The sequence below is a fragment of the Macrobrachium rosenbergii genome, chromosome 10 (assembly GCF_040412425.1).
Source record: "Macrobrachium rosenbergii isolate ZJJX-2024 chromosome 10, ASM4041242v1, whole genome shotgun sequence".
Taxonomy (NCBI): domain Eukaryota; kingdom Metazoa; phylum Arthropoda; class Malacostraca; order Decapoda; family Palaemonidae; genus Macrobrachium; species Macrobrachium rosenbergii.
In genome coordinates, this window is record NC_089750.1 from 42,717,483 (window position 1) to 42,732,374 (window position 14,892).

Genomic DNA, 14,892 nt, shown 5'->3' on the forward strand with positions numbered 1-14,892 from the left:
TTGATCATTATGCCAAAACTACCAAGAATATCAGGCAGTATTTAGCAGTCTACAAATGAGATTCCTTTAACTTCCGCCTAGGTTATGTAATCCAAGAATGTGAACAGAAGTTTTTACATTCTCTGTGATCAGAGAATTCATCAAATTTCCTCTATTTCCAGTATGGACACACAGCCACACCACATCTACAATATGTCTTTCCTCAGCTTGAAAGGTAGACAATCACCTCAGTATTTCCTTCAATGGACATAAGGTATGCCAATATGTGTGGTTACACAAATGTACACTGAGACCCAGTGTCCAGAACATAAACAGATGTCTTTTTCTGTTGTGTGAAAATATGGTTGCAGTGGGCTAGACAAAGGGTGGGGTGGGAGGGGCCACAATGAGAGCATAGGAAGAATATATCTTTTCACGAGATGCACACATACCAAGGCAGAGAAATATATGTAATGTAACTCAACATTACTGTATTAAACATATTACTGCACTGCATTAAACAAGTGAGTATTGTTTATGATCTTTTTTCAAACTGGATAAGTTTTGTGTATCTTATATATCTGTAAGTACAAGCACGCAGAACTACTGCAATTGGCTATATTTTTGTAAGGCTATACTGTACAGTACTGTATTGTACATATTTTTGTAAGTACATAACTAAATTTGCAGATATATCTTTGAAATTAAATGCCAAGTATACTAATATTATCTGGGATGAATCTTACTCCTAAAGTTAGCTTACATCTTCGAGCCATTAGGTGCAATCAGCATTCAAAATAAACAAAAGAACAATTCTTGGCTGACCCAGATGGACTGTCTATAATTATCTGTTTCCCACCAGGTGGCATTGGAATGTTTACATTCTTGACAGAATTCTTCCTGCTATGCCCTTGTGCATATGGTATGGATCAGCTGTAATAATTTTACTATTTCAGGCTGTTTTCCTCCTTTACAATATTGTGTTTGTTTTTTGGACTGAATTATGTCATCTACAGCAAGCAGAGATGGAAGCATTAGGTTCTGTAGGAACGAATTTTGTGTAAACCGAATTTTTAACCAAGTCAGTGCAAGTAGAGTTGAATCATGATCATTTGCCATTGTTTGAAAATAAAACTTCACAACGTCCGTGTAAGCCCTCTGGACTGCCCTGCATCAGTAGGCTTTCGTTGGTGCCAGGGAACCAAAGCATTTCTTGGGACGGAGATCTATGCCTTTTGTTATCTCTCTCTCTCTCACAGCCATCTACTGTCTCAAATTGACTCATTCTCTAAAAGATTTATTCAGTAAAGGTTAGCGCTCGCATCCACTGGCTCTCACATTATTTTCATTTGGTGAGAGTGACAGTGATGTGTGTGATCCTGCTGGGTTATGTAGGGGCTAAGGGCTTAGTATTCCAGTTACTTTGGCAGTTTTTGAATCATGCATCAGTACTTCAGTTGTTCAGTCATTTACCTATCCTGTATCATCATTTATGCCTTCCATTTCTGACATTAACCCTTCCCTTTTGTTCAGTCCCCTTCTATTGCCTAGTATTCCTCTCCGACTTACTACTGTGCCTATTTGTACTAGCGGCCCTTCATTTGCCGCTGCTTTTGTGTTGTGCAGACACCTCTTGTTGGCGTTTCAGTAGAGGTGTCATTAGAGTGAAAACTTTTGTCTCTTTGCGACTGAATGTTGATGAATGAGATGGATCTTTTGTCTTCCATGGTGATGTCATGCAGGAACCCTCTACCATCTCCCATCCAGCCATTTTGTAATTCCCATCAGCATACTATGATGTTATTATTGGTGGTCCCAGGTAGGTCACTATCTCAGGTGTCTGTTGCCTGGATGTCTCAGTCTGCAGATTTACCGTTTTCTGTCACCTTGGTCCTTCCTTTAGACTTGATGGAATTCAATCCTGATTCAGATGATTCTCCTTCAGTTTTTTAAGTGATTCATAGTTCGTGTTGCTTTGCTTTACCCTTTCCTTTTTTGCCCAATGAACATGATGGTCATTACTCTTTTGTATGTGTCTACCTCAGCTCCTGTTAAAACAAATAAGAAGTTGAAGCTATCCGATTCTGTTTGGCCACATTTTAAGGTGATCTCGAAGGTGTATCCCTTAAAGCTGGTTCTCAGAATGCAACTGCCTAGGTTCCCAGTTTTTTGAAGCTGCTTGGAGATATATATTATGACACAGACATGATGTAAAATTTTCAGCCTTCCTCTGCTCAAGATGCAAGTTTTTTTAAGCTGCTTGCCCAGTGGAAGTGAAAAACTTTAAAATCGGTAAGGTACTTTGGCCTAACAGTGAGGCAAAAGTGCTTATGAAGTTGGTATATCGTTCTTCGCATGATGGCTCAGTTACTACACTAGGTTAAAAAATAGTAATAATTATAATATCAAATAAATGTAAGTCCTGAAGGACACTGGAGTGTTAACCTTACCCTGACAGAGCTATTTCCAATGCTAAGGGAGGACTCTTTTGTGTTTTTACAACTCAAATTTTGAAGTTACTTGAACATTTGTATTTATACTTACAAAGTAGCTCCAGCTCAATGGTCAGTAGCTGTTTTTTCAATCTTCAGTAGCTGTTTTTGGCATGTCCAGCTATTTTCTCCTTAACCCCAAGGTGTTTAAAGCCATTGCTAAAGATGTCCCGAAAAAGGAGATTAGAGAATTCTTAACAGAATTTTTGAAGTCTTCCCTCAATTGCCCTGTGCCTTCAGCTTTTACCACATGAAAGTTCTGTGCAGAATATCATCCCAAACCACTCTCAAAGTTCTTCCATTTCGGTAAGTTCCTTTGGGGTGGTCAAGGCTCAAGTTCTATGTGAAAGAATTGCAAAGGCAACCATAAATGATGTTTCAAACTCTCAAGGTCATGTAGAAGGGTGTCTACAGAGTTTTTGAACTGTCTGGCAAAGCTTCTGAGAACTTTGGGTTAGTGATGGTCCTCAGGGAGGGATACTTTGTACCTTTTGTTACTCTTCCACTTCTGTTGGCATCCCAAATAGCCTTCCCTGTCCACCCTCTCCACACAGAGAAGTTCTGATTTTGAAGGAGGAGATCTGAAAGTTGTTATGGAAGCCGGTTTTAAACTAGCCCCCTAGGTTACCATCAACTTTTCTTGTTCCTAGGGCCTTGGGGGTTGTGGGGGGGAGGGCAGCTGGAGACAAGTATTGGACATTTCCAGTCCCAACAAATTCATTCATTCGGATCCATTTTCGTTAGAGTCAGCCAATTCAGCCTTCCAGAAGGGCGACAACTTTTTCTGTTGACATGCAGGATGTGTACTTTCTTGTCCTGATCCATCCTCAGTCAAGGAAGTATCTATGCTTTGTCTTCAAAGGGAAGTCTTCCAATCCAAAGCTCTAGTTTTTGGTCTGAGCACAGTATGTTTTGGCTCCATTAGCAGGAAGACACTATCAGCTAGGAGTCCAAGTTCTTCTAAACTTGGACGACTGTTTAGTTCTCACAAACTCATTTCAGGCAGTCTTGAGGATGAAGGATTGTCTTTTGCATCTGGCCTTGGTGCTTGGCATTCTGATCAATGTCAACAAGTATATACTTCCTCCAACCCAGTCAATTGCTTATCTGGGGACAAAGATCAGCTCTCTTTCTCTGGGCTTTTCAGACAGAGAGATGGGTAGACATTCGCTGTTGCTACTTAAAGAATCTTGGCCCTAAAAAGCCTTGAGCCAAGAAATGGCTACCTCTTTTGAGTCACATGGTGAAGTTTGCTAACATGGTCTGACTAAGAATGAGCAATTAAATTTTCCCTCATGAATTCTTGGGTCAGGTCTCATCTTCTGGATTCTTCTAATCACAATTTCTTCCGATATTTATGTTCTCTTTGTAGGTGGGGAGATCAGACAAGACTTGATGGGTATGCCTCTAGACCTCTAGACCTCAGTGTCCTCAGCTGCACTGGTGGGGAGCCTTTCTGGAGAACATCAAAATTTTAGGGAGTTGGGCTGTATAGGAGAGCAAATGCATGCAAACAGCCTAGAGCTTTTACCAGGTTGGAAGGTCTTATGCAAATAGAACATCTAATCAGAGACATAATAATTACAGAAAGAAAACACAACACATATTACTCCAGACCAACTCAGCAGGAAAGGGCAAGTCTTCTGTCTGAATGTTCTCTTCATCCACAAGTATTTCATAAGTTGTGGAACCTTTGGTGAGCCCTGAACAGTGATCTGTTCACAACTTCCCAAAACACAAAACTCCAAGTTTACTGTGCTCCATGCCAGGAATGGATAGTCAATGTTTTTCTTTTAGAGCGGCTGAATCTAGACCTCCATGCTTTTCTTACATTTGCACTTGAGGAAACTTTTCAGCAAGTTGTGAGCATCAGAGAACTCAAGCCATTGTTGGTTCTTGCTGACCCCAAAGGGAATGGTTTCCCAAGGTTTCTCCCGGTAGTAGAAGTTCTTCACCTTCTGTCAATTAAGAAAGATCTTAGATAGTTGCATTTGAGAAGATTCCATCAGAACCTCCAGATACTTTATCTGACAATGTAGAAACTGTTTTGCCTCTTGCAAGCAAAAGGCTTTTGGAAAGTGGCTAGGGAACCAATCCTTAAGTCTGGAAGGCCCTCCAGTGGTACACCTTATCAACAACAGTGATCAGTTTATTGATCTTGGTGCTTGTTCTGGGAGATACCCAGCACCTATACCTCTATAGCTAACCTGATCAGGTTCTTGTGATATCTCAATTTATAAAGTATATTACTTTATATTGTCTTTAGCTCTGGTACATGCTAACCTGAATACCGCTTATGACTTTGGATGAGGCCCTCTGAACTTTAGAGCTGGAAGCCCTAAGATCTTCCTATCGTTGTTTAGGATGGAATTTGAGTGTAAGATGGAATTTGAGTGTAGCCCTTAAATTTGACATTATCTCAGTGTGAGCCTGATCAGGTTCTTGTGATATCTCAAGTTATGTGAATCAGCTTTCTGTTCCAGGGCATAAAGAATATTACTTTACATTGTCTTCAGCTTTGGTACATGTTAACTTGAATATCGCTCATGACTTTGGATGAGGTCCTCTGAACTTTTGAGCTGGAAGCCCTAAAATCTTCCTATCGTTGTTTATGATGGAATTTGAATGCAGTCCTTAAATTTGACATTACCTCAGTGTGAGCCTGATTAGGTTCTTGCAATATCTCAAGTTATGTGAATCAGCTTTCTGTTCCAGGGCATAAAGAATATTACTTTACACTGTCTTCAACTCTGGTACATACTAACTTGAGTTTGTGGAGCACAAAGGTATAGAATAGGAGCATACCTTCATATCTGAAGGTTGTCACTGCCTTTAGTTTTGGACTGATGGTTATGGACTTTTGACTCTGGCACAAGAGTTACTAGTACTTTACAAGATTGGGTCCTTTTACCCTATGAGGATCCTCTGACAAATCTTGCTATGAAGACCTTACAGTCTAAACTATCCTTGCCTCATTTCTTCAACATACATATTGTACGTTACAATATCAAGTGACACCTTTTAAAAATTCTATGGGAATCTTAGTTATTTACATAATTACGGATCAACTTGATTCCATCCCAGCTAAAGGAGTGAAGTGCTCTTGAATGTTACTGATAACATCTGTTTTCAATGAAGAGATGAACTTTTGTTGAATATCCCAATTATAAAACTTGAACTTTGTTGAAAATAAAACTTTAATGATCGATTTCCCTTTAAGGCTCTGCACCCCTTCAAGAGTTACTAGATACCAATTTACTGAACACTACTGGTCTGAATATTTAAAAAAACTTATATGTCATTTTTGTGGGCAAATTGTACATAGGCTACATACATACTTGTGATGTAGAAGACAAGTGTGCAGTGAAGTACAAGAGTGCCAGCCACCATTTAAATGCCAGTGCACAATCTTTTCTGTCATATGCTTATTGAGCAATAATGTTGAATACTGTATCCAGCAATGTTGACACACTGCCTTACACATTTTTTCCCTGTCAACAAGTAAGAGGTTTGAGAAGAAGGTTTTTCCAGACTAGGCATAAGGAGCTTGACTAGAAAGCATTCTTTGCAGTATATCAGCAACATCTGGCAGGTGTACTGCTTTTTGGGAGTGAAGTTGCTGAGTTCATACAACCACAAAGCATTGCTGATTTCAAGGTCTCTGAAGTTGGCCCTTTAAGTTCAAATTTCAGTATGGTCTTCCTTACTGTAAAGCTCAAGTGAAGCTTTGGACACTTCAGATTGGTATCAGTGGTCTTCAGAATTATCTATATATTGTCAACCAGTAATCATTTTGCCGATATCAAAGATATAAGGCTGATGAAACTTGGATATTTTACCACTACTTAGGCTTGTGAGTCAGAGAATATGCTGCCTGGTGAAAAACTTAACCACATTTAACTGCTAGGTATTATGGAAACCCCTCAAGTACTCAAAGGATGAAACCTGGGGTAGCTGGACACTTAAAGCACCCACAATGTATTTTTGGGATGACAAACTTCCGGTGATTTGGAACAACTCTTTAAACCCTATGTTCACAGCCAATATTGTTAAAGATTGGCTTCACAACCATTTCTTTAAGGAAGTTATCCATTATCAAGACAGGGTAAAGGCTCCCATTTCTCAGTAAATCGCCTGTGCATCCTGCCAAGCAAGAGTTGACTGCAGATAGTGGTCATATAAGGTGACTTTTTCCTTCTTTTTACTTATCAAAATGACTTCCATCCTTCAACCATAGCAGCAAAATGGTACTGCCAATGGAAGTTTCTGGATGGGAAGATGGTGATGTATAAGGACGATGAGGAGGAACTTGACTCTTATACCCATGGGGAACATACTTAGCAGGATCTTTGGAACTCTTGCTTGTAATGATGCCTCTGCTCTTACCTTGTGTGGTGTTGGTATGGGCTGAAAGCTGGAAAGAAGGTTATGGTTGAATTTCTTTGGATGGTGATGGAATGTCAGCAATGCTTCCACAGGGTGAGATGATGTTAATGAGGACGACATAATTTTCATGAGTGGTTGGATGAAATTGGTGATCCTGGGTATCACACCTTCTCCAATAAGAGCGATGTTTTTGCCACTCATGCATCTGCTGGCCAAGATACTAAGGTTTGCTTAGTCAGTTATCCAGCAATGATTGGCCTGATTAGTCCACTTGCATTAGTTAAATAATAAATGCCTTTTAGGTTTCTTTACATAGCGTGTGCTTCATTGGCCTCTACAGGATACTCCTTAGCCCTTTGCCTTATTTTAAATTCATTTACTTGACAACTACTGGCAGTGCCCAGAATTCTATTAATTTGATGTGTTAACTTCATCCAGACTCCAAAATCCACCTCTGTTCCCTTCACAGGATCATCTGCTATTTCACAAATAATTCACCACAGCTTCTTTAAGCAAAATTCAAAAATAGAAGTTATGAGATATTTTATGCTCAGAAGAAAGATAGATGACATTAACGTTTAATAAGAGCTCAAGCCAATGGCAACTGTATTTAAATGTACAATGTCGACATGAGAGTACCATACTATACTATGTTTGGAAAAAAAAACTTCTGCAGCATCATAAATTACAGATTGCCTAAATGTCAAAAAGACAATTCTTCTGTAATACGTGCAAGTTTCTTAACATACCATCATTGCTGGGGTATAAGCCAAATTTCCTCCTATTGCTGTAAAATTAAATGGTGACACAGCAGCAATGAAGCCCTCCAATCCACGAAAACGCAGTTTATTGACTGTCACATCTGGTGTTGGACTTCTTGGCTGCCATTTTACGCCTTCTTTAGCATACAGTGCATTAAATCTGTAAATAGAACTCATTTACTCATTATATTCACCTTAATGTACATCAGTATTACGCATATTTTAAATTATAACAATGACTCTTGATAATATTTGATTAAAGTAATAAGAAAAAGTATACATTTACAAAAGGCATAAGATAATCTCCACTTTTTCAAAGTATGTTACTTTTAAATTAGGACAATTATGCGACATACTGTAATTCAAAGTTTCAGAAAAATATGTACATAAATTACAAAAATTTATTCAGTTTACAAAGACAATGTATATATGTCAAGTTCTCCATACCTGAGGAAATCTATAAGCTCGGCAGCAGAATCAATTTCAGCTTGTATAACCGTTTTACTTTGTCCAAGCATTGTAGTGGCATTTAAATCTTGTCGATATTTGCCAGCCATCAGGTCTGCAGCCTGAAAATAATTTAATTTTCTTAGAAAATGCACAAAAACTTTTGTTTGAATATAAGCAGAATGTATATCTTACGATGACTTTAAACAGAAAATAGATGACATTTCATTATGATCTGGGTTTGAGATTATCTTTGGGATGCTCCTGTAAAATTTAGCTAAAAATCTCATCACAGCTATATTACTTTTAAACAACAAAATATTTTTTGCTATAAAATCATTACTTTACATTAGCCTTACTGTCCATTTGGCCCAAACAATCCACAAGACATCCTCTAGCCCAAATTGGCAATTTAAGCATCTAGCCTCCAATGTCTGTCTGGTGGCAAACCTAGTTACTGTTTGTGTTATCTGGACCAGTTGCAAGGAACAAGAAGGTTTGGAGGGTGGTACTGTAAGGTAATGGGGTTGAATAGGAAAAATAAAATTTCCTCTTGAAAATAAAATTATTTTTTAATACAAACCAATCAATTTACAGTTATCTATCATATGCAGTCAGTGAACCAACAGATAGCTAACAGTTCAGAAGTATATATACCGTACAGGTAAAACATTGCCCCTATTCTGACCCAGTCATTTCTTATATTGTCAGCACTTATCAAAAGGAATTAGGGATTCGGGGGTGAGCATTTTCTGTAAACTTATGGATTTGTATTAAAAAAAAAAAAGAAACTGTTTCTAAAAAGATTTCACTTGATTAAACACAACCCGTCACTTTACAATTGCCTGAGCGGGTGGAATTTGGGTGGAAGACCTCTTCAATTGACAAATTGAACTCAGGTGTTGAGTGTGAGTGAGTAGGTCACGAAATGGACTAAAACTTTGTTAGTTAAGTCATATATCCTGCTGCTGAACAGAAGTGACTTTGTGCACACACACAAGCCAAGCCAGTGATTTGCGCTAAATTCACATATGGTTGCTTTTAGTCTTTTTAAAACATCTATTCAAGATTGCATCCAATGAAAGCCACGTGCTGAGTGACTCATAAAACTTTTTTGTTCCAAAAATCATACAGACTATGCTTCTGACATTTTTCTATCAGTTGAAGATGAATGAAGCCATGCAAGTTCAGTAGATGAAAATGACTACACCGTATTTTCTTCCCTTCCTTCAGAAGGACTAGAATTATTGCTATATTCCAAATAATAACAAGAAGTTTTCTCCTCCAGTTCTATCAATAGTGCCTAGTAAAAATATTCCAGTTTCTTTGGGTAATCTATGTCAGTTCCAAGAACGAAATAATTACTGGTAGATAAAGCTGTTCTCCAGTGTGGATGTGTGCTTCTGCCAGAGATTTATCGTTCTAGATAGTGATTCACTCTGGTAGGTTCCTGTTTCCTGACATCAGCAGTTACGACTTAGACCATCGACGGATGGTCTCTTGTTTGTCAGTTCTTCATAAGTTGTATTTTAACAGAGATCTTTCATGCTCATAACTGATCCGTGATCCCCTTCTCCTGCCTAGAGCAACCAGATTTGCTGAACAGAAGCACCAATATGCAGTGAATATGCCTCGCTGTTGAACTTCTTAGTTCCAGAGGTCCTTTATCCCTCACACCGTTGGACTGTAGAACAGTCTTCCAGAGGATGTTGTGCAATGGAAACTTCAAAAGTTCAAGCGAAGATGTAATGCATTACTATCCTTATACATTCTCCTCGTATTTTAATAATTTGCTTACATTTTTATCTATTTATTAATTTGTTCATTTATTTTTTCCTTTTTTATTAAGTGATCTCTTTTTGTATTTCCTATTACCTTCTGTTGCTTCTTTTTAATGAACACCATATTCTTTGGAAGCTTGAATTTCATGTCAGTGGCCCCTGCAGGCTTGTTCCATATGAACAGGATTTATCCGAATAATAATGATAATAGTAAAAGCTCGATGAAGCAGTTCAGCCTTTTCCTTAGGGTCGGTAACCAATCTAACATCATCTGTTAGGAGTAGTGGAATGGAAGACAAGCTTGACCCAAAGGTAGACGATGCCTATTTGGTCCACCACAGAAATCTTGGTAATTCCTTCGAGTTTCTTCTTTAAGGAATTATTGTAATTTCTCTCAGCTATATGGTAAATTCTATTCGTAGCAAGGGTAGACTCAACAAATGGTGCAATTTTTATGTGAATGATTTTGTCTCCATGTTTTCAATTTGGTCTGTTTGTCATGGTAAGCTTGTATCATCAAACCATGCCTGGTCATTTGTCCTAAATTCGATGACCTTTCTGGGCACATGCCTTACTAAAATCACCATCAGCATTTCATTTAGCTTCCTCTCATGGTCCGGATCTGATATAGCATCTGAAATATTAAGTGCCTGACAAGCTTCCATAATGCAGTCCCAATTGGCTCTAGATTTCAGCCAGACTTTTATTTCCAATGGTGGCGTTAGGAATATGCTGACTGACAGATATGTTATGACGATAAATAAGGTCATCGAACCCTAGGTTTATAAATTCAGCCTTTGATTTGTTACTACTTACTAGTGTCTAACATAAAAACATCAAATCATAGTTACAGGCACAACTCTGGAGATCAAGAAAAACTGACCTTAGGAAAGAATACCTGAGTAAAGTACACAGCAATTTTTCTTACAGGAATGAATAGCAGGCCCAGGGTTCAGCTCCATGTCTTCCAAAAGAATTCAAATTAACAGCATAAAATTATAGAGAAAAACAATAAATAGACTCATAAAAACAGCAACATGGTAAAAATCAACAGAACAACCAACAATAAAATCAACAACAGCATTTCCATTATTTACCATAATTCTTTTGAAAGAATGAATAAGACTGACCATACGTCATTAAAAAAAAAAAAAGCACCAGATACAACTGGTCGACAAGGTGGAGTTGGAGCACCTTGTAAGGTAAATAAGAAACCTGCCAGTTTGCCGCAACAACTGGAAGAGGTTCAGTCAGGGTGGATTTAGAAATTATAAAGGCTTAGAAGGAATATATATACATATATATATATATATATATATATATATATATATATATATATACAGTATATATATATATATATAGTATATATATATATATATATATATATATATATATACAGTATATATATATATATATATATATATATATATAATATATACAGTATATATATATATATATATATATATATATATATATATATATATATATATATATATATATATATGTATATATATATATTATATAATACATATAATATATATATATATATATATATATATATATATATATATATATATATATATATATATATATATATATATATATATATATATATATATATATATATATATATATATATATATATATATATATATATATATATATATATATATACAGTACAGTACTTGCTGACACCTTTTTGGGGGTGCGGGGTAAAAGGACACACTAGGCAGATCTATGGGTTAGAAAATTCCCTGGGACAAAATGACTACATGACAACTTACCACCTTCCTTTCTCTACCACCCACGCAAGGCTAACATCAATTAGTCATACACATGATTCTTCAAAGGTAGGTATGGTCGCTCTTGTCACACGTGTTTGTCCCTGTTTGCGATCGCATTTTTTTTCGTCCAGTGCCTGTTGTGGACCATCCAAACATGGAAAAGAAGTATACAAAGCATGATGACATCGTTAGGGTTATCGAATGCCATTGTATAGGCTTAAAAACCCATGAAATTGTGCGACAGACTGGTGTGAAGCGCCGAACAGTGCAGAACCTGGTATGGAAATATCGTGAGTCCAGCAGCCAGGAAATTCCCACGCATGGACATGGTGGTGGGCCAGCCCCCAAGGTCTCTCCTCGCACCCCTTCAGTGCTAAAAATGCATATAGAGGTGAATCCAACCCTTAGTGCTAGACAACTAAAGGAAGAAAATCCTATGCTGCTGGGGGGGGCTTCTGTTCGGACGGTGCAGAGACGTCTTCATGAAGATTCAAGAAAGAAGCTGCTTATTACCGACCGACAAAAGAAGAACAGGCTTAGGTTTGTGCACAAATATAGTGACTGGGATCAAGAAAAGTGGAGAAAAGTCACGGACAGCAATCCAAACAAAGTGTGGAGGAGGCGAGGGTCAGATTCTTTTGACTCAAAGGTGATTGCTCCTACAGTGAAGTACCCTGCCTACATTATGGTGTGGGGGTCTTTTGGGTAGGGGGGGTTGGGGGATTTAGTGGTATTGCCTCAGAATGAGAATGTGAATGCTAATGCTTACTATACCATTCTGAATGACTGGCTTGAGTCCAGTTTTGATAAGTCTGGCACGAGCATTTTGCAGCAGGATGGCTCACCGTGTCATAAGGCAAAGACAATCACAACCTGGCTAAAAGATTGTGGGATAAACTTCATAGAACACTGGCCAGAACAGCCCTGACATGTCCCCAATAGAAAATATTTGGGGGATCATAAAACAGAGGCTACAAGGTGTTGATACATCGACAATTCCGAAGCTCGAGGCTGCCGTGCGTTCCGCTTGGGATTCAATCAGCCCAGACTTATGCAAGAGACTTGCTGATTCCATTGTAGGGCGGCTGCAGACGGTGAAGAAGAAGAAGGGAGGAGTAACAAAACATTAATTTAGTTATTGATGAGTACCAATAAAAAATTTCAAGTTGATTTCTTTATATTTAATGATGCTTTCTTTGTTTGTTTATCGCATGATGCTGCAAGGTGCTGATTTTGTGGTGGGGTGCAACGTTGTGCGACGGGTACTGTATATATATATATTTCTGACTCCATCAGGAACAAACCCTGATCTTTCAAATGAGATGCCAGTGTGGTACCAATCCACCCACGCAGGGTGTGGGTGAATTGGTAGCACCTTGGTCTCTCATTTGAAAGACTAGGGTTAGCTCCCAATGTGAGTAGGAAATTTATTTGTATGAAACATGTTCTCATATATATATATATATATATATATATATATATATATATATATATATATATATATATATATATGTGTGTGTGTGTGTGTGTGTGTGTGTGTGTATGTGTGTATTATATGTATATATATATATATATATATATATATATATATATATATATATATATATATATATATATATATATATATATTGTCAAGAATAAACATCCCTCCTTCCTATATATTTAATTCCGGCAATCAATTTTGAATTAATCTGTTATTCCTCTGACTCTCGAATCATGCATCTCAGGGAAACTGCGCTTATTTGAACCAGTCAACAGCCATTAGTAGGCCTCCATACCTCCTTAACCCCCCCCCCCCAACAATTGCGCCATCCAGGAAACAATACCAGAACCCCTTTCTCCCCCATCACGCGATGGGGAGACATGTAGGGAGTGGGAAGGGGCAAAAAGGGCATTTAGAGCTAGGGAACAGGTAGCCTTTTAATCTGTAGGCATATAATGATAAGTGTGCTTTTCCCTGCCCTCCTTGCTGGCCTTTTGACATGCTTGCAGGTACGGTTGGTCCCGCCAGATGCCCGAATACGCTCTGCTTTTGGAAAAGCAGGACAGAGACGTGCTTTTGACTTCAACTGCGGCGGACGCGCTGCGGTTTTCTCCAGCTCCGCTGGTTAGACTTACTTCAAAGGGACCTGGAATGGTTGTAGGCGCCAATAACAGTCATAAAAGGTTCGTACGTTTGCAAGTAGTCAAGACCAGCCCTCTCCCCTTTTACTTAAACTTCTTAATTTCCATTTCTTTAAACTTTAACCTCTCCCTCCACAACGCAATCCTCCCTTGTTCGCCTACCTGTATCCCACGCCTTGCCGTTTATGTACTGTGAATTCAAATAAAGACCCCGTGATAACCATCAATTATCCCTCCACCAGTGCAATTTAAGGGCTATTTAAGTTAAGCTGTAACTGGATTAATTTTATCTTTGTGCGGTTGCAATCACGTGTTCATTGTTAAAGCCCACATGGCTCTGATTCCCCGATCATATATATGTGACTTCAATAGAATCATCTAGGCTACGTTATGTTTTGTGTTTAAGAACATGTATTGGGTGATCTGTCATAGGAAGATTTCCTTTCTCTTAGTTTGAGCAGGGCTAACTCAGAACGTCTCTTTCAGGAGGGACACGTGGCACGATCGCAATCCATGCTTCAATACCCCGCCTGCCACCCAAATTCTGATAATTCCCGGTCGCAATCAGTTACCATTTCCGTTGTGGCCCAATGTTCATATGAATTATTCTTCCGTCCTGGAGCTCCATCATTTGTATTACCTGAGACTATTTCACATAATCAGGGCAAGACTGAATGTGACTATTGACATTGAACTGATTGTATTGCATATTGGGCCCATTTTAATCCACTTGCTTGTTGCCAAATCATTGCATTATTGTTCCCTGTGTCCTATTCTGAACCTGCCCCTTAGTGGTTATGTTGTGTCGTGTCTCACTGTTGATTTGCTAAGTTTCTGTAAATAAATCCCTGTAAATTGGTAAAAGAATTCTAAATTTCCATACGGTGACCTTCCCTATTCAAGTATAACTCCAGGAAATTCTGAGGTAAGTTTTCATATAACTTATTCCTTTGCTCATAAACTGGACTTTCTTGGTTTTGTGGCAGCATCAATTATAGTTTTGATTAAATTTCTCACCAAGGCAAAGGCCAGTTTATGAAAATATATATATATATATATATATATATATATATATATATATATATATATATATATATATATATATATATATACAGTATATATAAGTAGTCCTTTTGTC

The 14,892-nt window shown here is 38.0% G+C and overlaps 1 protein-coding gene across 3 annotated transcripts in view; it reads right to left on the reverse strand.

The window, feature by feature from the left end:
* The window catches only part of P5CDh1 (delta-1-Pyrroline-5-carboxylate dehydrogenase 1), a 196,169-nt gene that overhangs the window by 49,706 nt on the left and 131,571 nt on the right, over positions 1 to 14,892 (reverse strand). For all 3 annotated transcript variants that reach the window (XM_067110189.1, XM_067110190.1, XM_067110188.1), the window contains exons 5-6: positions 8,066 to 8,187; positions 7,607 to 7,778 (exon numbers count right to left, since the gene is read on the reverse strand). In XM_067110189.1, coding sequence (XP_066966290.1) covers positions 7,607 to 7,778; positions 8,066 to 8,187 — 294 coding nt within the window. The remainder of the gene's footprint in view (positions 1 to 7,606; positions 7,779 to 8,065; positions 8,188 to 14,892) is intronic.